This window comes from Hyla sarda, chromosome 1, assembly GCF_029499605.1.
Source record: "Hyla sarda isolate aHylSar1 chromosome 1, aHylSar1.hap1, whole genome shotgun sequence".
Lineage (NCBI taxonomy): Eukaryota > Metazoa > Chordata > Amphibia > Anura > Hylidae > Hyla > Hyla sarda.
The window spans coordinates 599073552-599096724 of record NC_079189.1 but is presented as its reverse complement, the minus strand read 5'-3'; the positions used below and the strand labels follow the sequence as shown (position 1 = coordinate 599096724).

The 23173-nt window shown below is 47.6% G+C and overlaps 1 protein-coding gene across 4 annotated transcripts in view; it reads left to right on the top strand.

Moving 5' to 3' along the window:
• Positions 1 to 23173, top strand: part of DDX4 (DEAD-box helicase 4) — a 125313-nt gene that overhangs the window by 5862 nt on the left and 96278 nt on the right. For all 4 annotated transcript variants that reach the window (XM_056547650.1, XM_056547632.1, XM_056547624.1 and 1 more), the window contains exons 2-4: positions 3743 to 3848; positions 7315 to 7354; positions 17574 to 17633. In XM_056547650.1, the coding sequence (XP_056403625.1) occupies positions 3780 to 3848; positions 7315 to 7354; positions 17574 to 17633 (169 nt within the window). In that variant the 5' untranslated portion in view covers positions 3743 to 3779. The remainder of the gene's footprint in view (positions 1 to 3742; positions 3849 to 7314; positions 7355 to 17573; positions 17634 to 23173) is intronic.

Genomic DNA, 23173 nt, shown 5'->3' with positions numbered 1-23173 from the left:
GAGGAGAACTCCAGCCAAAATTACTTTATCCACTAATCACAGGATAGAGGATAAGTAGCTGATCAGGGGTCTCAGCGACTGTCAGTGAGGAGCAGAGCATGTGTAGTTAGATGGCATGCGCTCCTTAAACAGTGCTGTACTTGGCTCTCTTTGGGGATCCCATAGAAATGAATGGAATGCCTGCCATCTACCTGGCCTAGCAGTGAGCCAGGTCCCTTTACAGAGGTTGTGAGGTCCTGGCTGGACCCCTTGTGATCAGCTACTTATCCTCCATCCTGTGGATAGGAGAATCATTAATTTTGGCTCGAGTTCAACTGCTGTGATTCTCCAACACGGAAAACCCACAGCGGCAAGCTTGCATCCTCCCTGTGTGAAGGGACTTGAAGGGTGTATTTAATAGTGTTTCCTCTCTAGTTTTATGCTATATTCTAGTGCTGGGCAGTATACTGGTTCATACCGAATACCAAAAAATTTTTCCTGCACGATATGAATTTTGCCCATACCGGAATACCAGTCGAATGAGTGAATTATCCTCCGCGCTGTCCCCACATCGGGGAACTAATCATGTGACCTGCGAGCGCTGTTCTGCTTTTCTTCCACCCTCCACTGAATTATGAGCTGCGCTGTCCCCACATCTGTCCTCACATCATGTCACCTGTAAGTGCTCCTCTGCTCATCCTCCTATGAGTTGCGGGCCGCCGGCGCTAGAAATCTGTACTGTACTACAAATAACATTGCCCGGGCTGCAAAAATAAACAAAATAAACTTTAAAGGGGTTCTCCACTGCCCTAACCTACTTTTGGCAGTTAGTTAGTTCTGTGGCTATGTTATTATGGCTTTTTTCATGTTTCTAATGGTTCTGTATGTGGTGTTTTACTTGCCTTTTTCCAGACCCGGAAGCTGGTTTCTTCATTTGCTTCCTGCTTTGCCTCGACCACTTTGTTTCTTTTCTTCCGCCTCCATCTTGCCATCGGGACGTCACTGTGGAGGGTGGTGTGTTGGAGGCCGGCCTGCCTCTCGCTCCGTATGTGCCCGCCTCCCGCAAGATGGAATCCTCGGTCGTCATCAGCGCGCACCCTCCTTACTTTCAGCTTCTTCTAAGCTGAATGCGGATTGGGCTGCTTTCGGCGAATCGGATGGCGTGATGGGCGCATGTGCAGTTGGTCCTCGCTCCGAAGGATCATCTGCGCATGTGCCATAGTGATGTCAGCATCGGGCCTGACGCGCTGGGGGTTTGTTAACCCTAACGTGGCCAGAGCTGAGTTCCGGAGCACTGGACAGCTCCTGAAGGTTTGCTATGGCAGTGTTTCCCAACCAGGGTGCCTCCAGCTGTTTCAAAACTACAACTCCCAGCATGCCCAGACACCCGAAGGCTGTCTGGGCTTGCTGGGAGTTGTAGATCAGCAACAGCTGGAGGCACCCTGGTTGGGAAACACTGCCATAGCAAACCTTCAGGAGCTGTCCAGCGCTCCGGAACTTAGCTCTGGCCACGTTCTCTCCAGGACACATTGGGGGGGGGGGGAATAACGTTAAATACCGTGGAACCGGCATCACTTATAAAAATACCGTGATACACGTTTTTGCTCATACCGTCCAGCCCTACTACACACACACTGCTTACAGCTTTTGCAAAACTACAGCTCCCAGCATGCCCATACATCCTTTGAGTTGTAGTTTTGCAACAGCTGGAGGCATATGATTGTAGTCCCTCTGTATTAGACACACACTGACTTAATTTATTCATACACATGCACATTAGACAACACAGATTTACACACATACATATATATCCACACACATACATGCAGGGACACTTACTTTTTAAACAAAAAGTTCTCTGTTCAGTCCCCATCTTCAGTCACCAGCTTCTTTCATCATCTGCTCACAGGCAGCAGTGTACTCCCGCCCCTCCCCCTTCTCACACAGGAGACTGAGAAGTACGCAGACAGTGAGGGAGCCAATCACGGCAGCTTTAGATCTGCAGACCTGTCAATCATGAAGTGAGTCCATGACTTAAGTGATGAGTGGGCATAGGCAGTAGGGATGTAAGAAAAAATCGATTCTCGCGATAATCGCGATTTTTCATTTGCCGATACAGAATCGATTCAAAATATTTTTGAATCGATTCTTTTAGGGATGTGAAATTTTTATCTCCTGACGCCCGGAACAGCATGTCATGTCTTGGGCATCAGGAGATAAAAGTTCCACATTTGTGGAGCCGGGCAGGCCGGATCTGACACGGCTATGGAGCGGGCTCCGACTCGTGCCCACTCCGTACTATGCGACCCCCGGCTGATTTCAGTAGCCGGGGGCCGCCGCTAATCGCCAGCATGCGGCAATCGCCGTGGCTGGCTATTAAAGGAGTATCCGGTGCGCACTTTTCTCATTTTATCCTATCCAGGCTGCAAAATAAAACGCACTTTATCTTACCTGCCAACGAGCCCCCGGAGCTCCGGTACAGGTGTTCGGTCCCCGGGCTGTATTCTTCTTACTTCCTGTTAGTCCGGCACGTCACATGGAGCTTCAGCCTATCACTGGCCGCAGCGATGTCCCGCCTCCACTGGTGATAGGCTGAAGCTCCATGTGACGTGCCGGACTAACAGGAAGTAAGAAGAATACAGCCCGGGGACCGAACACCTGTACCGGAGTGTACCGGAGCTCCGGGGGCTCGTTGGCAGGTAAGATAAAGTGCGTTTTCTTTTATTTTGCAGCCCGGACGGGATAACATGAGAAAAGTGCGCACCGGAGTACTAGATCGCCGCTGTCAAAGCTGACAGCGGCGTCTATTGGGATCTATGAATGCTCCCAGGTGGGCGATATATCGCGATATATCGCGATGTATCGTCACCTAGACGGTATCGCGATATATCGAATCGCCACACTGGTATCGTGATTCGAATCGAATCGCCAAATTCTTGGCGATTCACACCCCTAATAGGCAGGGAGGCAGTTTTGTTGACTGACTTTTTCAATATGAAATATTGAAAATATTTCAATGAAAGCAATTGCAAAACCTATTGGTTTTGCATGCTTTATAACATATCAAAAGTTTTTATATCTGACAGTGCCCATTTAAGCGTTTGCTCACACGGGTGGATCTCCTGCAGATATTCTGCAGCAGATTTTAACTACCTTTGACTTTAAAGGGTCATTGGAGCCAAAATTAACTTATCCCCTATCCACAGGCTAAAGCATATGTCCCAGTGGTTGGACCCCCACGACCTCCTGAACAGGAACAGTGCTCTGAGTGAGAAGCACGTGCAGTAGACTGCACAGGCTCCATTGATTTCTATGGGAGCTCCAAAGAGAGCATCCAGGTTCCCATAGAAATGAATGGAGCGTGTGCTGTCTGGTAGCAGTAGACGTGCTTCTCACTGAGCGAGACGGTTTCCCAGCGGTCGGACCCCCTGCGATCAACTACTTATCCTTTATCCTGTGGATAGGAGATAATTTAGGCTGCAGTACCCCTTTATCGGGTATGTGGAAAATCAAAATAATCTGCCACTATTGTAGATTTTTTGCTGATCCATTGAAGTCAATGATGGCAAAATCTGCTTCAGACTTTCCACAGCAAATCTACTGCGAAAAACATGCACAAAATCTGCCCATATGAACAGATCCTAAGAACATGTTCACAGGTGCATTTTATGCTGAAAATTTTCTCATTGACTTACCATTAGAAAATCTGCAGAAAATATAGGCACACGGAAATTAACCCTAATTGTCACTTTTATCTTTGCAGGAAGTCACAAGGACTAATCTAACTTTTCTGCCTCAACATGGCTGATGAAGATTGGGAGAATGAGCTTGATAATGGGACTGCTTGTGTTCCGAATTTCAGTACCTCGGTATGAGTTGTAAGAGTTGTTAAGTGTTAAAGGATTATTCCGGGATAGCAAAACGTATCCCCTATCCACAGGTTAGGGCATAAGTTTCAGATTGCGGGGCTCCGACCACTGGGACCCCACGCTTTGTCCAGTAAGGGGCTCCAGCAGTCCGCAGGAAGGGGGAGTGTTCGACCACCACACAAAGCGGTGGCTGACTTGCCACCTTAACACAACCCTAAGTGCTGCATTCGGAGCACTGCAGTCTCCGGCTCTGCCATAGCGATATATTAAGGGGTCGTGTCTGCCGCTTCGTTCTGTGGTCGACATGCACTATTTCAACAAAAAGTTGTGGCCCAGTATGGGAGATTGTGGGGGCTTCAGCAGTGAAACTCCTGCGATCGGAAACTTATCCCCAATCCATAGGATAGGGGGTACCTTTTTATATCCTGAAGCACCGCTTTAAGTTGTTTGTATCAGCATTTGGAGATGAGTTATGCCATCAAAGTCTGATTTTATAAATAAATCCCTTTTAAAAGGGGGTTAAATGACTGAGCTGGTTATTTGATTCCCTTGTTAAATCACAATGAGGAGATTTATTAACCACTTAAGCACTCAGGGCGTACCTGTACACCCTGAGTATTTCCGGTCCCTGCTGCTCCCCGTGCAGGGAACTGACCAGGATGCCTGCGGAAATAATTCAGCAGGAATCCTGTGACAATGCCTGGGGAGTCCTGAGACTGACCAATGGCAGTTGGGGGCGGGGGGGGGGGGGGGGGGTTAAAGTAATTGAAATCCCTGTTCTGCCCGTCCCTGGATGTCCGGGCAGAGCAAGGGGGGGGGGGGGGTGGGGGGAGATAGCGGCGATGGACCGGTGGCAGGCAGCAGCGGGATTGGCGGCAGTAAGGAGGCGGCGGTGGAGGCAGCAGTGAAGATCATTGGTAAGTGATCTTCACTGCTGCCTTCTAGGAGTTGCCAGTCTACAACAGCCAGCATGCACAGACAGCTGGGAGTTGTAGTTTTGCAACATTTGGAGGGCCACAGTTCGTAAACCACTATACAGTGGTGCCCAAGCTGTAGCCCTTCAGATGTTGCAAAACTACAACTCCCAGCATGCCTGGACAGTCTCAGCACGCTGGGAGTTGTAGTTTTGCAACATCTGGAAGAGCACAGTTTGGAGACCACTATACAGTGGAGCCCAAACTGTAGCGCTCCAGATGTTGCAAAAATTGTAGTTCGGAAACATCTGGCCCTTCCCTCACGCTGGGAGTTGTAGTTTTGCAACCTCTGGAGGGCCACAGTTTGGATGCCACTACACAGTGGTCTCCAAACTGTTTTCCTCCAGTTGTTGCATAATTACAACTCTCAACATGCCTTTCTGCTGGCCATGCTGAGAGGTGTCGTTTTGCAACAACTGGAGGCACACTGTTTGGGAAACATTGTCTGTTTCCTAACTCAGTGTCTCTCAACCCATGTGTCTCCAGCTGTTGCAAAACTATAACTCCCAGCATGCACTGACAGACCATGAATGCTGGGAGTTTTAGTTTTGCAACAGCTGGAGGCACACAAGTTGAGAAACACTGAGTTAAAGGGTTACTTTCCTCCGGCGTCCGGAACATTGAGTTCCGAACGCTGTGTCCAAGCTTCCATGTTCATGCCCGCCCCCTTGTGAAGCCCCTCCCACTCAGTGTAAGTCTATGGGGCGTCGCGCCTCCTTCTCATAGACTTTCATTGAGCGGGTAGGCCGTGACGTCACGAGGAAGCGGTTGTGAACACGGAAGCCCGCACACAGCGTTCTGAACTCAATGTTCCGGACGCTGCGGAGCGGAGTAACCCTTTAAGTAACAAATGCTCAGTGTTTTGCAACCAGTGTGCCTCCAGCTGTTGCATAACTACAACCTCCAGCATGCACGGACAGCCAAAGGGCATGCTGGGAGTTGTAGTTTTGCAACAGCTGGATGCTTTTTATATCATAAAAAAACCATAAAGTCGAAAAGCTAAAAACTTCAGATGACAGCAAAAAATGAGCCCTCATACCGCCCCGTATACGTAAAAATAAGTTATAGGGGTCAAAAATTACCATTTTAAACGTATTCATTAGAGATGAGCGAATTTACAGTAAATTCGATTCGTCACAAACTTCTCGGCTCGGCAGTTGATTACTTTTCCTGCATAAATTAGTTCAGCTTTCCGGTGCTCCGGTGGGCTGGAAAAGGTGAATACAGTCCTAGGAGACTCTTTCCTAGAACTGTATCCAACTTTTCCAGCCCACCGGAGAACCGGAAAGCTGAACTAATTTATGCCGGATAAAAGTTATCAACTGCCGAGCCGAGAAGTTTGTGACGAATCGAATTTACTGTAAATTCGCTCATCTCTAGTATTCATTCGTGCATGTAGTTATTTTTTCCAGAAGTACGACAAAATCAAACCTATATAAGTAGGGCATCATTTTAATCGTATCGACCTACAGAATAAAGGTGTAATTTTTACCAAAAAATGCACTGTGTAGAAATGGAAGCCCCCCAAACGTTACAAAATGCTATTTTTTCTTCAATTTTGTCGCACAATGTTTTTTTTTTTTCGTTTCGCCATAGATCTTTTTGGTAAAATCACTGCAAAGTAGAATTGGTGGCACAAAAAATAAGCCATCATATGGAATTTTAGGTCCAAAATTGAAAGGGTTATGATTTTTAAAAGGTAAGGAGGAAAAAAGGAAAGTGCAAACACGGAAAAACCCTGAGTCCTTAAAGGGGTATTCCGCCCCTAGACATCTTATCCCCTATCCAAAGGATAGGGGATAAGATGTCAGTACGCTGGGGTCCCGCTGCTGGGGACCCCCGGTATCCCCGCTGCGGCACCGCGCTATCATTAAAGCACAGAGCGAGTTCGCTCTGCACGTAATGATGGGCGGTACAGGGGCCGGAGCATCGTTACGTCACGGCTCCGCCCCTCGTGATGTCACGGTCCGCCCCTTTCAATACAAGTCTATGGGCGGGGGCGTGGCAGTCGTCACGCCCCTCCCATAGACTTGCATTAAGGGGACGGGCCGTGATGTCACGAGGGGCGGCGCCATGACGTCACGCTGCTTCGTCCCCTGTATCGCTCGTCATTACGCACAGAGCGAACTCGCTCTGTGCTGTAATGATAGCGCGGTGCCGCAGCGGGGATCCCGGGGGTCCCCAGCAGCGGGACCGCGGCGATCTGACATCTTATCCCCTATCCTTTGGATAGGGGATAAGATGTCTAGGGGCGGAATACCCCTTTAAGGGGTTAACATATATTTATTTAGATATTTCGGACATTTATGCAAACGCCGATACAACCCGGTACTGGTTAAATGTATCTTCCAGCGTACTGCTCTGGTGCGGCTGTGAATTAGCACTAAGACCTAATAGTATGATACTCTGTGGATAATCCTATGCAATGAAGTGTCTTGAATAACCAGATGTGTAGGATTTTTATAATGGACATTTTTCCTTTCCTTCCTTAGGAGCCAAGTTTTGAAGAAAATTCTAAAAATTCCTTCTCATGTAAGTCATAGAATATAAAGCTTACGCAACAATGGAGACTCATCAAAAATTGTGTAAAGAGAAAGTGGAGCAATTAGCCACAGAAATAAAGATTCCAGCCTTACTTTCAGATGCCTTTTGAAAACGGACGAGTGGCTCATTTTCCTTTGTTCTGATATACTAGTTCTCCTAGTTTATCACATTTTTATTAATGTTTCTTCTTTCGATGCACAGATACCATTCTTAACACTAAATATCGGTACTGTTTTTTTCAAGTTCTCACTGATACCAGTTACTGATACTTACCGTATTTTTCGTCCTATAGGACGCATCGGCGTATAAGACGCACCCAATTTTTAGGGGCAAAATCTAAAAAAAATAAAGATTTTGAACCCAATAGTGGTCTTCAACCTGCGGACCTCCAGATGTTGCAAAACTACAACTCCCAGCATGCCCGGACAGCCGTTGGCTGTCCGGGCATGCTGGGAGTTGTAGGTTTGCAACATCTGGAGGTCTGCAGATTGAAGACTACTGCAGGAGGTGGTAATACTCGCGTGTCCCCGCCGCTCCGGACCCGTCACCGCTGCCCTGGATGTCGCTCCATCGCTGTCGCCGTGTCCCCGTCGCTCCGGAACGTCTGCTGCCGGCCGGGTATCCTCGCTCTCCATCGCCGCCATCACGTCGTTACGCACGCCGACACACGTACACGACGACGTGATGACGAGGAAGGAGAGCGCCGGCATACAGGGGATCCCTGAACGGAGAAGACACCGAGGAGGCAGGTAAGGTCCCCCCCGGTGTCCTGTAAGCACTAACAGCCGGGTTAGTGTCACTTTCCCTTTAGACGCGGCGGTCAGCTTTGATCGCCGCGTCTGAAGGGTTAATACAGGGCATCACTGCGATCGGTGATGTCCTGTATTAGCCGCGGGTCCCGGCCGTTGATGGCCGCAGGGACCGCCGCGATGGGTGTATTTGCCGTATAAGACGCACCGACTTTTTCCCCCCAGTTTTGGGGAAGAAAAAGTGGGTCTTATACGGCGAAAAATACGGTACCTGCTCCAGTCAGGATTTCTACCCCTGTCAAGTCTCTGCCTGCCTCTCAGTCTGCTGATTTGTCCCCGACACGGGACTTCCAAGGATTGGCAAACTGGTGGCTTAAAATTATTGAAGCCTCTTGTGCAGCGCCCATCTTTTTTTCCTTTTGAAAGGGCAATTGTGCAGCAGGTATAACAATAGGTATCTGGTCTTTGTACGCGTACTCTTGCAAATGTCCAGTACCTGCACCAATACTGGTATCGGTGCATAACTAGTTCTTGCTTATCAGTTTTGACCTATTAAGCTATCTGGGATTCTGACCCAGATGGTATTGTAGAATGGTAGTAGTAGGTCTCTGATGGCAATGTGTGCTCATGCATAGTCATTCTGTCCACAGTGTAGGAGGTATGGAGTTTAGTCCACCCCCATCCCTAGGGCTAAATTGTCCTTATGACAAAATCCTCAAGTGTAGCATACCTGTTCGCCATTTCATAGGTGAATGACTGAAACACTTATTAATTTGACATAATTAGACATTTACATTCCTAGCAGCAAAATCATTAACAAGTAGGGATGTCCCGATACTAGTATCGGGGCCGTTACCAGGTATCTGCATGGTATCGGGAACTCGTCTAATGTCCCAGAGACCTGCTGGCTACAAAGGGGGTCTGCTGTCTACAGGGGGTGGTCCTGCGGGCTACAAAAGGGGGCTGCTGTCTAAAAGGGGGTGTCCTGCTGGCTACAAAAGGGGGCTGTTGTCTATAAGGGGGTGTCCTGCTGGCTACAAAGGGGGGCTTCTGGCTGGGGGGGGGGGGGGGGGGGAGTCACCTGCACTTAATTAAATTTATAGCTAGATAGTGCAGGTGACCTGGTGTCTACCGCTGCTCACTATGTTACGCTGCTCACTGTTAACAGTACATCGCTCCGGAGACATTGGTAATAATTTTCGCTGCCATTGCAAATTCCTTGTTCTGCTCAATGGAGAAGAGAGAAATCTTGGCTCATATTACAGCAGCCGCCTCCATTGTACACAACAAGGAACCCAGATATCAGCACGGTAAGTGGCGCCAGAAACCGGGTCACCCTGGTGTCAGATTCCCTTTAAAATAAAAGTACTCGTACTTGGTATCGGTGAGTACTAGAATTAAAGTATCGGTACTCATACTTGGTCTTAAAAAAATGGTATCGGGACATCCCTATTAATAAGCAAGACATACCAGTAAGGTTTACCATTTGGGTTTAGACTTCATTTAGGTGTGTATTCATATAATTTTTCACGTGTGTACTTTTGTTCATATATTTGATGGATTTTGTGTGATTTCTGCAAAACTGACTAGCTGGACATTTTTCTCTTATCGGCTCCATTGGGGGACACCGACCGTGGGTGTATGCTGCTGTCTCTAGGAGGTGACACTATGGCAACAAGAAAGTCAGCTCCTCCCAGCAGGATATACCCGCCTCCAGGCCCTGAGGTAATCAGTTTAAGCTTAGTGTCTGAAGGAGGTGGACATGGTTTGGATTTATCCAGACCAGGTCTTATGTTTTATTATTTTCCTAGTTAGGTAATCTTAGTTTTTATTCCTTTTTCTTTCCTGTTTTCAGGTGGGGACTCAGGGACTGCGGTTCCCTGTTTCCCCATTGCGAGTAAGGGGGCACAGACATTGCGTATATGCACTGTTCACCCCCCCTCGCCAACGGTCAGTGCCTGGGTTGGTACCTCATGAGTCCGGGTCCCCCTATTCCCTGCTCGCCTCGCTCGCACATGGTAGCCCGGCGTGATGCAGGTGATAAAAGCTGGCTGAAGACTTCATAGGAAGACTTCATGAGGTAAGTTCTTCTGACTGAGGTGAGTATTTTTCCCCTTTTTCTTCCAGGTAGGGACTTTTAGCCTCTGGAGACCCCCTATTTTGGCCCACTCTTGGTAGTCTTATGGGGCCTGGCTTGAGGAACCTTGTTCCTCCTCTTATGGGGTTCCTTTATTCTTGGGGTGGGGGATGAATGTCTCCCGTTTTATAGCAGTGGTGTGGAACAGAGTGCAAAGTTGTGAAGGAAATGTGTTTTCACTGTCATGGCTCTCATTTTCTGCGGGCGCGCGGTTCAGCGGCCACATATCCCGTCCGCCATATGTCCCTGTCAGCAGCGTGAGGCTGCTCGCGCGGTGCTCGCCCGCTACCTTCCCCTGTCATCATTCGGGGCTGGGATCGGGCGCCATTATTGGCCGCATATCGCGCCCGCCATATGTCCCTGTCGGCAGCGTTCTGCTGCTGGCGGGGAGCTCGCCCGCTCCCTCTCCATGTCATGCGCACGTTCGATTGGGGCTGGGAGAAAGAATGGGCGCCTTTATCGGCCGCCATTATCGCGGCTGCTGGCGGGGAACACGCCCGCTCCCTCCCCCTGTCATGCGCAAAGTGCTCAGGGCTTGGAGTGGGCGCCATTATCGGCCGCATACTCATTGTCCCTGTCGGCAGCGTGCAGCTGCCAGAGGGGAGCTCGCCCGCTCCCTCCTTCTGTCATGTGCACATGCGCTCGGGGCTGGGAGCTGGCTCCATTATCATCCGAACATGTACTTTGACCGCGAGCGAGGTCGGAACTTGGCTCCGCCCACCCGCAGCTAGCTGTGTGTTGTTTTTTTTCTAAGAGTGCGGGGTTGCTTTATTATTGAGCCGTGCTTCTGTGCTGCAGCGCTCTTCAGCCTTATTCTAACACAGTCATTAGTTACAGGCTCAAGTCCTGTTTAAGTCACCTTATCCATTATAGCATTATTTCACTGGCCGCGGGCCCTTGTCTGGCTTTAGCAACGCCCACTATCGGCCGCGGGGATCCTTCTAGCGGTCCTGGTCACCTATTGTTTTTTTGCAGGGGCCGCAATTCTTGCAATGCTTGGTTCTTGTTCCACCAGCACCACTGCTTCCCCTTCTATATCTATCCCTCGCCCAGTCTATATCTGTCTTGGCTTAGGTCTCCGCCTGGGAGAGGTCCGCCCTACGCCGGCCCTTCAGAGGGACCCGCTTCCCTTCTCTATATCACCGCTCTCACAAGGGTGATAGGGATGTATTCTCTGACTCATTCCCTGGGTCTCCTCATAGCACGGGCGCTCCCCTCATAGGACTCACCTGCTGCTCCACTTGTACAAGCGTCGCTCCCTCAGAGGACACTTCCGTGGTTGCCGCTCTGGCTTTCCAGAACCGTGTACCCGGTCGTGTGTCTTCCCCCCCCCCCCTCCAGGGCTTCCTCCACTCGTTCCCACTCACCTGGAGAACTTGTGAATGAGGTTTCCGATTCAGCATCTGACTCAGAGGACTGCACAGATATACCTGATGTGGTGTACTCATTGATTTCGGCCCCAAGATTTTCAGCTCTCACGGATATGACTGACTCGGAGCGCTCATTTGTTTTGGCCATAAGAGACACCTTCCATCTAGAGGACCCAGGAACTTCGGATGTGGCTCCAGAAGTTTCCTTTCATCGTGTCCGACCTATTCCAGGGCTGCTTTACCTAGTTTCCCATTCACCTGGAAAACTTGTGTATGAGGTTTCTGATTTGGCCTCTGTCTCAGAGGACCGCACGGATATGCCTGATGTGGTGAACACATTGGTTTCGGCCATAAGAGACACCTTCCATCTAAAGGACCCAGGAACTTCGTACGTGGTTCCAGAAGTCTCCTCTCTTTGTGCCCGACCGGCACCCAAAACTTTCAGCTCTCACTGAATTTTTACGCCCTGCTGGTATCTGCCTGGTGGCACCCTGACAAGAAGTTTCAGGACATGAAGGTTCAAGTGCGGTATCCCTTCGCCAAGGACCTCAATGCTCGGTGGACTTTCTCTCCCACTGTGGATTCAAATCCGCTGGTCTCCCACCTCTCTAAGGTGCCTACCCGGCCGTTGGCTAATGCGGCTGCCTTCAAGAATCCAGCGGACATGAAGGTGGATATTTTGGCAATCTCTGCCTTTGAGGCAGCAGGTTTTGCCTGGGTGTCAATGGCCCTTTTAGTATGGTCTTCCAACTCCGCCAGGGTAGTCTTCAAGATCCCTCCGGAGGATTTATTTAATCTAGCTCTCCGATGCGCTGCAGCCGGAGATTTTTCTGTGTTCTGATTCTATGTGCAGCCACTGTGCTGCCCTTACCACAAGCTACCTGGTAGCCACCGTCCCTTCATGTGGCTTTAAGCCTGGACTGCGGACACCAGGTGGCCCCATCAGGCACCCGTAGGCCTTCCTCGGCCTGAAGGGTCGCCCCCACCCACCGACCTCTTGGGTGGTTGGTCTCCTCTTACCCTCCGGGATGCCTGGACATGCAGCTTCAGGGGAACGTTTTCGAGGTTTATTCCAACCTCTGTGATCTCCAAGAAAGGCGTTTCTGTTCGCCCAGTCTTATTTCTCGAGTATCTCGGCCAGCATCTTGCGTTCCCATCCCGAATGGAGTTTCTCCGTTCGGTGCTGGCGTCCATGGTTCAAGGGGAGTTTTTCGTTCCTCGGTGGACATCAAGGATGCCTGTCTCCGTATCAAATTTTTTCCTGGTCATCAGCGGTACCTCCGCTCTGTAATTCCGGACGGTCATTTTCTATTGTGGCTATCCATGTTGGTCTGGCCACTTCTCCGCGGACCTTTACCAAAGTCCTGGCGCCTGTGATAGCCTTTTTTTTTAAATGGACAACAGTTGTTTCCGTGATTCCTTATTTGGACTACCTCCTGAGCTGAGCTCCGGCCAGGACCCAGATCCTGGAGAGTCTTAGTCTCAACCTCCAGACCTTGCCTCACTTCGGTTGGATGGTCATTTGGGACAAGCCCAACCGCTCTCCTGGGGCTCTAGTTCGATGCGGCCTCTGCCCGCTTTCGACTCCGCCGGCTCTTTTCAAGAGTCTGATGCCTTCGGCTCCCTGCTCCAGTTTCCATTTGCTTTTGCATGGATGTCCTTGGTCGATTGGCGGCGGCCGTGCCATTTGCCCAGTTTCATCACCGACCTCTTCAACTGGTGATTTTTCTTCAGGTGTGACAGGTCTCCATTGTCTCTCGGCTCGGTCTTGTTGGTCCCTTCTATGGTGGGTTCGTTTTCCCCCTAATTTTTTTCGGGGGTGTTCCTTCCCTTCCATCCCTGTCAGTCTGTCAGGCTGGGGTGGTGTATTCAGGGACCGCCCGGTCTGGGGTCTTGGCCCCCCCGAGAAACTTTTTCCCCTTCAACATTTTGGGGCCTAGGGCTTGTTCTTGGGAATTTCCCTTCTGGGCGGAACTCAGGTTTCCGGCCATCTCAGTTATCTTCAGTCTGGCCGTCCCTGGGATGTGATCTTCTCGGCCAGTCCTCAGTCGTCCATGGCACTGGTCCCTACATCCAGGGGTGTTGGCTGTGATCTGCAACCCCTGGGGCGCTCCAGGCGTGGACCTCTGCTGTCCCGCCACAACCGAAGTGTTCCTCTCTCTTGGTCGTGCCTTGCCCTACCTTATCTATTTGGTGGTCGGGCTTTGCCCTACCTTATCTGTTTCCTCCCTTTCTTCTCTTTTCGGGGTCTTGAGGAAACTCTCAGTGGGGCGTTACCGCCATTCTAGTGGCCCAGCATCGGCCCGCCGGGCATGGTATGCCGTCATGGTCAGGCTCCTGAACGACTCTCTCGTTGCGCCTTCCCTATCTTCCAGACCTCCTATCTCAGGTCTCCTGTGCCCACCCCTATTACAGTCTCTGCTTTGACGGCGTGGTGGTCGAGACCGCGGTTTTGAGAGCTTTTTGAGAGTTTTTCTCTTCCAAATTCATTTGCACTATGCTAAAGGCTCATAAGTCCTCTTTGGCAAAAATGTACCGCCGTACCTGGCGGTCTTATTTTAGTTGGTGTGAAGCTCAGGTCTTGTGTCCTGTTACCTTTTCGGTTTCCCGTCTTCTCTCTTTCTTGCAGTCGGGATTGGAACTGGGGTTGTCTCTCAGTTCCCTTAAGGGTCAGGTTTCGGCCCTTTCTATTCTTTTCAAGCATCCTCTGGCTTCTAATTCTCATGTCCGGACCTTCCTTCAAGGAGTAGCGCATGCTGCCCCTTCTCCCCCTTGGGACTTGAATCTGGTTCTGGGGGTACTCCAAGGGGAATCTTTTGAACCCCTTGGGGAGGTGTCCCTGCGCCTCCTTTCTTGTAAAGTGGCGTTTTCTTATCTCCTCTATTCGGAGAGTGTATGAATTGGCAGCTCTCTCCTGCCGTTCTCCGTTTCTTGTGCTTCACCAGGACAAGGTTGTCTTCCGGCCAGATCCTTCCCTTTTGCCTAAGGTTGTTTCGGCCTTTCATCTCAACGAGGACATTGTTCTTCCGTCCTTTTACCCCGCTCCTTCTCATTCTAGGGAGCATTTGCTCCACATACTGGATGTGGTTTGGGCTGTTAGGTATTGCCTCTCTATCTCTTCTTCGTTTCGCCAGTGCGATTCCCTTTTTGTCCTTACGGAAGGTCGTCGTAAGGGATAACCTGCTTCCAAGGCTACCACTTCTCGGTGGATCCGGTCTGCCATTTTGGAAGCCTTCGCTGTAAGGGGAAGATTCCTCACTTCAGGGTTGTGACTTTTTCTACCCGTTTCTGTTGGGGCATCCTGGGCTCTCCAGAATATAGCCTCGGCCTTGCAGATTTGCAAGGCGGCTACCTGGTCGTCTTTGCACACTTTCTCGAGGTTCTACCAGGTTCATATATTCGCATCGGCTAATGCTTGTCTGGGCCGTAGTCTACTGCAGGCGGCAGTGGAAAAGCTGTCTGCCTGACTATCTGCCCACCCAAGGGACGGCTTTGGTACGTCCCACGGTCTGTGTCCCCCAATGGAGCCGATAAAGAAAAGGAGATTTTTTAACGCTTACTGTAAAATCTTTCTCGAAGGATCCATTGGGGGACACAGCTCCCGCCCTTTTGGGTTTCTCTTTGGTTCTCTGTCCGAGGGTGTGTTCAGTTAAATCTTTTCTTCTGTTCTCGGACAGTTCGTGTTTTTTTCCTTGACCTGTCGGTCCTCTCCTATTGCTCTAGTACTTAAACGGATTACCTCAGGGCCTGGAGGCGGGTATATCCTGCTGGGAGGAGCCGACTTTCTTGTTGCCATAGTTTCTCCTCCTAGAGACCGCAGCATACACCCACGGTCTGTGTCCCCCAATGGATCCTTCGAGAAAGAGATTTTACGGTAAGTGTTAAAAAATCTCCTTTTTCTCCAGATGTCCTTTCAAGTGTACATCACCATGAGCAAAGTTTTAGAAAAGCTTTTTTACATTTTTAATCTTGCGGCCTTCTTAACTGGGCACGCTCATTAAAATTTTTTTTACTATTGCATGCCTTATGGTAATTAAAAAATATTTCTAATGTACTTTAAAAAAAAATTTAAGTTTTATATGTATTATGTGTTAAAAAAAGCTGCCACTAGGTGTCTCCCTACTTGTCCAGAGCACATTTACCCCCATCTCTTGCACAGATTTTGGACTCCTGCTGGCCTGGCAGAAGTCCAAAATCAGGAAATGCAGTCTGGAGGGGGAGGGGGGGGGGGTGTGCAGCCTTAGCCAATCATAGCTCATCTCAAACTGAACTGCTGTGAGCTACATGTAGCAGAGTGAGGAAGTTCTCCCCTGTATGGCTTTAGATTGTCACGCCTGCTGGGGAACGTCCATTCCCAGTCTGTGAATCTGACTGAGACCGAGCAGAAAATGGAGCAATATCAAGGTAGAAAAATAAAAAATAAAAAAAATAAAGGTAGGGCATGGCTTATCATGATGGGGGTGGTGATCTGGGAGGATTATTAAAGTTAAGTGTGCTTGTGTGATATTTTCTACACATGGTGCAAAGTTTTTATGAATTTTCCTCAACTTAACAAAATTCTAAGCAAAAAAAGTGGAAAAACCAACCACACACAAGGACAAATTCTCCTAAACTCTGTCCCCTCTGATTAAAGTCCTGAGGAATGTTCTGGGTGCAGGGAAGATTGAGATGACTGACTATTTCTTGTCCCTTGTACGGTTATGTAATAAAGATCTGTCATGCTGCCTGAACCTTGTCATGAGGTTAGTCCCTGCCCAACCAGCCTTCATTGATAATCTATCGTTTTAGCTATAGGTAGAAATATGAGGTTAAATATAATATAATATAATGAGGTTAAAAGGACAGGCAGCATGAAAGTGGTTGCAGCTTCCCTTTAAAGGAGTAGTCCAGTCCTGTTAAACTTATCCACTATCCTAAGTATAGAGGATGAGTTTCAGATTGGGGGGGTCCAACCTCTGGGACCCCCCGCGATCTCATTTACGGGGCCCCAGCAGCCGGCAGGAAGGGGGTGTGTTGACCACCGCATAAAGCGGTGGCTGACACGCCCCCTCAATACAACTCAATGGCAAAGGCAGAGTGCTGCCTTAGGCAGTCTCCTGCTCTGCCATAGCACTGTATCAAGGGGGCGTGTTGGTCACCACTTTATGCCGTGGTCAACACATGCTCACTGGCCATCGAGCCGGGGCCCCGGACAGGAGATTGCGGGGGGCACCAGCGGTCGTACCCCTTGCGACCTGAAACTTATCCCCTATCCTTAGGGTAGGGGATAAGTTTTTCAGGACTGGACTACCCCTTAAAAGGGGTAGTCCAGTGGTGAAAAACTTATCCCCTATCCTAAGGATAGGGGATAAGTTTGAGATCGCAGGGGGTCCGAACGCTGGGGCCCCCTGCGATCTCTCTATACGGGGGCCAGGCTCTCCGGCCAGATAGCGGGTGTCGACCTCCGCACGAAGCGGCGGGTGACACGCCCCCTCAATACATCTCTATGGCAGAGCCGGAGATTGCCGAAGGCAGCGCTTCGGCTCTGCCATAGAGTTGTATTGAGGGGGCATGTCGGCCTCCGCTTCGTGTGGAGGTCGACACGCCCCCTTCCCGCGGGCTGTCGGGGCTCCATACAGGAGATCGCAGGGGGCCCCAGCGTTCGGACCCCCCCGCGATCTCAAACTTATCCCCTATCCTTAGGATAGGGGATAAGTTGTTCACCACTGGACTATTCCATTTATTGCCATGAACAAGAATAAATCCCAACACAAATAACTTTACCCCCTCCCTTCTCTGGCAGCTACAAAACCTGCAACCTTCCACTGCTGGTTATGGCTAAAAATACTGACCAAATACAGACGAAAATACTGTGTTGACCCCAGCTTAAGTAGTTAAAATGACTGACATTCTATCTCAGATTGTTTACCTGGCTAAGTTTGCTTAAAAGTTAATCCCTCTTTGAATTTTAGCAAACCGCGACTTCAATGAAAACTTTCGCTCTGCTGACAAAGGATTTGGAAATCAAAAAGGTACTTTTTTGGCAAAATTTTCCTTTTTGTATGGATATGCAGGTCTGTTTATCAATGTATTCATATAATTTACTGTCAGATTTGTTTGCCTGGAGTAGAAAAGCTTCGCAACAATATATCTTTTTGGAAAAATAAAGTTAGTTTCATATAACAAAATAAATGTTTTTGCAACAGTGGGTGGATATATTTGAAGTAACAAATGTCATCCAGATTATGAGTTTTTTCACCAAACACTTACATTATAAGGATAATATAAGTTATCTATGTTGCCATGCTGACATTGTTGCTTTTTATAAAAAATTGTCGGGGTTTGCCTTACCACGTTGTCCTTGCAGTTGCTGTACTTGAAGTTGCAGCAGGGCAGAGAGTGGCAGTGTTGCTTTGTCACTTGAATCGGACAGTGCTGCAGTACCTTGCCCCACCACTACTAGTATTTAGTGTTAACATTGAAGAGACTGCTGCATGAGCACTGTGACCCTTTTAACCTCTTCACGGTGTACCTTCACGCCCAGCGCCCGCTCATAGTGGGGTGGTCCCGGCGGCTATCAACAGCCGGAACCCGTGTCTAATGCGATGATGCCAGGCATTAACCCCTTAGACAAGGCGATCAAAGTTGATCGCCGCTTCTAAAATGAAAAATAAAAAGCATTCCCGGCAGCTCAGTCGGGCTGTTTGGAGTCACCACGGTGAACCGATCAGCTTACAGGTCAGCGGGAGGGTCCTTACCTTCCTCCTTGCCGTCTCATCCCTTTTGCGTTGCTCCAGCCTGGCCCACCAGGCTGGAGCAATCGAGCGCATACAACACTGATCAATGCTATGCAATGGCATGGAGTGAATGCAATCAGAAGATTGCATGTAATAGTCTCCTATGGGGCAAACCCAGAAATAATGTACAAATGGAAGCACACCAAAGATGATACAATTAGTACAAAATATGACAATCTTTATTAGGAGCACATGATTTACATAGCAAAAAAAACAACACTCCTGAGGAAGTCACTCAGTGACGGAACGCGTGGAGGTTTTTTGGACCTGGGCGTATGGGTGATATTTGTTTCCACCTTGTGCTGGCCTTGCCTCCCATCTGACCGTATCTAGGCATTTTTTGCTGGCATCTCTAGTTCATTTGTTCACATTTATTGACTGTTTGGCAATTTAGTTCTAGAGATTCCCTGTCATCTGATATTCATTGTGACACCTCTGTATACAGGTTCAATTTGCGCATTGTGCATATGTCACTTTATCATGTGCTTGTGTGATTTAGGTCAGGCGGGGGCATAGGGTATTATTATCACTTTATTTGTGGTAGGGGAATTACATTTCTTTAACCCAGGTCCGGATGAGACAAATACTATGTCTCCTCTGTGTGGTGTGGCCCGATACGGGCCTTTTTAAATGGTTTTAATTATATTTTCTTTGTGTCTATCATTATTGTGTTGTGTTTTTTTTGCTATGTAAATCATGTGCTCCTAATAAAGATTGTCATATTTTGTACTAATTGTATCATCTTTGGTGTGCTTCCATTTGTACATTATTTCTGGGTTTGCTGCAGTGTTGGCGTCATATAATGTTGGTTAAGCACCCAGGTTCATATATAAATCTCTCTAGCTGAGCCCCCCTCACTTTCTCTCTGGAATAGTCCCCTATGGGGACTAAAAGAGAGAATTTTTTTTTTTATAAATGTGAATTAACCCCTCCCATACTAAGTTTAAATCAGTTCCCTTTTCCCACATTTCATGTAAAAAATATTTAAAAATAAATGTGGTATCGCTGCGTGCGTAAATGTCTGAACTAAAAAATAATAAACCGTCAATGATGTATACGTTAAAATGTTCCAAAGCCCCAAATTGTGTATTTTTGGTCATTTTGTATCCCCTAATCTCTTGGGGACGCAGGGCATATGCATACGCCCTGCATCCCCGATCCTTAAGGACTCAGGGCGGAGAACAGGTTTAACCCTGCGAGGACCCACATCTAACCATTTAGACGCCAGGATCAAAGTTGATTGCGTCGTCTAAAATGAAAGTAAAAGAATCCCGGCAGCTCAGCACAAAATCGCATTGTCAATGCAACCCTCTTCTCACACCGCAGGAGAAATGCTAGCACAGGCTTCCAGTATCCGGAGTTTTAGGTGCTGCAGAATGGGCAAAACAAAAATTGGAACAGGACCCTCAGTTTACGCAGAAATTATGTTCAGTTATGAGGCAAACCTTTATGTGAATGGTGAAGTTAACAAACAAAACCACCGCTATTGGTCTGACACTAACCCACATTGGATAGATCCCTCCAAGACTGTTGGAACACAAATTGATGGTATGGTGTGGCATTTCTCCTGCGGTGTTGCTATCAGTGTGTGAAGAGTGGGAGAAGAGGGTTGCATTGACAATCCAACACAATGGGCAGCACATTGAAATCATTTTATAAGTGGTATATAGATAAATATAATGAAGAAATTATATGACCAGTCCTCAAGGATAGTGAAATAATAATAAAAAATAATAAATAAATTGTTTTTTTTTTCTTATTTCACTATCCTTGAGGACTGGTCATATAATTTCTTCATTATATTTATCTATATATTTCTTGGTCTTGGGGTAATCAGACCTTACCAGTTAACCTCAGGCTAGTTATTGATTGAGCTGCACTGCCCTTGATTTTATTCTACATTTTATAAGTGGTCAGAAAGTTGTACATAACTCATGAAAGAATAGTTATGTTAAAACCAAGCACATCATTGTTTTTCTTGTGAAATTCCCAATAAATTTGATGTCACATGACCCTCTTCCTATTGAAAAACAAGTTGGATTCAAAATGGCTGCCATTGTCACCACTCATCTTGAAAAATTTTCACCCTCACATATACTAATGTGCCACAAACAGGAAGTTAATATCACCAACCATTCCCATTTTATTAAGGTGTATCCATATAAATGGCCCACCCTGCAAAATAAAACCTATATAAGTTGGGTATCCTTGCAACTGTATGGACCTACAGAATAAATATAAGGTGTCATTTTTACCGGAAAGTGCACTGCGTAAAAACTAAAAGCCGCTAAAAATAACAAAATGGCGATTTTCTCTATCGGCTCCATTGGGGGACACAGGCTCTGGGTATATGCTGCTATCTCTAGGAGGTTGACACTATGGTAGACTAGCCGACAGCTCACCTTCGCCACCTGCACCTGTGCACGGGCCTGGAAGTGTGGCCATAAACAATGTATCACATGCAAATATATGCGGTTTGCCAACACCTTTTCATCATGTAGTACCAATAGAATGTATAATATTAGAACATTCATCAATTGCAACACCTCACACGTCGTATATCTAGCGACGTGTGAACAGTGCTGCATTCAATATGTGGGGTGCACCGTGAACGCCCTGAAAGGCCGGATTAGGAGACACATTTCGGATGCGAAAGGTACAGGGTTCAATGTGTCCTCCTTGTCAAGGCACTTCAGGGACATTCACGGTGGCAATGTTAGCTCTTTGCAAATTATGGGTATAGAAAAGGTTTTTAGACATACGAGAGGTGGAGACCATCGGAGGGCACTCCTGAACCGGGAGTCTTTCTGGATGTTCCAGCTAGATACATGTCAGCCTTTGGGGATGAATCTTAGACAGGATTTGATTTTGTCCTGCTGAGATCACCTTAAAATATAAGTATATCCATCTGTTATCTCTTGCGTACATATATACCTCTTGTTTGCAGCCAACCGCTAATCTCTATAATTTTTATAAATTTTTATAATTTATAATTTGTTTTGATGCATATTTAAATATTGAACATGTTATGTAGGTAATTTTTTCTTATATTTCTCTGGTTTAGTTCCCTATTTTTTATCTTAAGATGCTCTGAATTTTGTGTACCAGCAGCTTGTAATCAATGAATCCAAACCATGTTTTATAGAAACCACTCATCCCCACCATGTTTTCCAAGTCTCTTTCCATCTAGGCTGATGTAAGATCACATGACCATTTAGTTTTATATAAAAGGAATATGTTTTAATGTTTATACATGCCATGACTAAGGACCGGGTGTAGGTCCGAAACGCGTCGGCTGATGTTCTGTCTGAATACTACCCAATAAAAATAATACTGCTTTTACCTGCTACCTTGGGCTGGACCGTCCTACTTTGTTTGCTGCTTACACGTGGTCAGGGACGCTGCTGATCAGCCCGTGCACAGGTGCAGGTGGCGAAGGTGAGCTGTCGGCTAGTCTACTCTGAGATATCTACCCAGCGTTGGACTTGCTCCCTTGACCGCCATAGCAGTTACATATTTGGGAATTTTTATCCAGCAATGGAGACAGATCAAGCGAAGACAGACAGGGGTGCAATCAGTTCCCTGCCCGAAGAGGATTTAGACCGAGCAGCAAAAGCTAGTGCGGTTTTTGGAACCGAACTACCCAGCACCTCTGTATCTGCTTCGCAGGACTTCATCAACCTGATGAGAAGCCTTGAGAATGTGAAAATCAAGGAGATGAAAACATGGTGGGATTTCAAGGCATTGTCCACTTATCTGGATAAAGATATTTTGCCCCGTGGATTACGTCTAAAGAAAAGACCCACGAGAGTGTTTTCCTCCACCTTCCAAAATATATGGGACTCAGCTCTTTTGGACTGCTCCAAAAAGATTATAGGTTATATTGTGGAAGAAGAGGAGTTGGAACTCAACAATCTCCAAGCAGAAATAAAAAAACTGCAGGAGGATTTGGAACCGTATCGTGAGACGGAGGAATATAAAAAGATGGACTTAAAAATCACTGAAAAAATTAAAACCATGGAGAATGCAATAATGGATACTAAAAAGGAAAAGTTTACCCGAGACCTAACAGATTATAGAGAGGACTCGGTTCTGTCATGGACCAATACAAGAAGCCCATCTGAACCATCAACCCCACGCTCAATTTTACGTACCAATACTGAGAATCGCAACAGTGGCAAAAATAACAAAAACCGCAACAGAAAACGCAAGAGTGCAAAGCGACCAAGACGTGTGAGCTTCTCGGATATTGATACCTCACGAGACGCCACATCTGATGTGGAGGAAGCTGCAGGCCAACTGATAGCGAATATAAAAAATCCGAGGTCCCCAAAGGACATACTAGAAGGGGAGGACGAAAGCACAAGGTATCCGCTTCGATCCCAAACACCTCGCAAGTAAGCAACTCTGTTATCAATCTTTCCAGTTACATCATTACAAGTACACAAATTGCATTATTGAGTCGTGGTTTGAATTATGTCCCGACATGTGACTTTAGACTCTTTTCCACAATATTGGACGTTAATCGTTGGGCCCGCAAGGTCACACTAAAGAGACATTTTTCCCTATGTGAAAATATTGAGAACGTATCTGTGCCTCTCTTGCAGGATCAAGCTCTTGTGACCCCTATGGTCACACCTGGTGAACATAATATCTGTACCGATTTTCGTGATCAATGTAATACAATCAATTTGCATGCACTAAATATGGAGTCTCAGACTGTTTGTGAGGGTGGTCAGAGTAATTTTAGGGTGTCCAATCCTGGTTTCTATCCA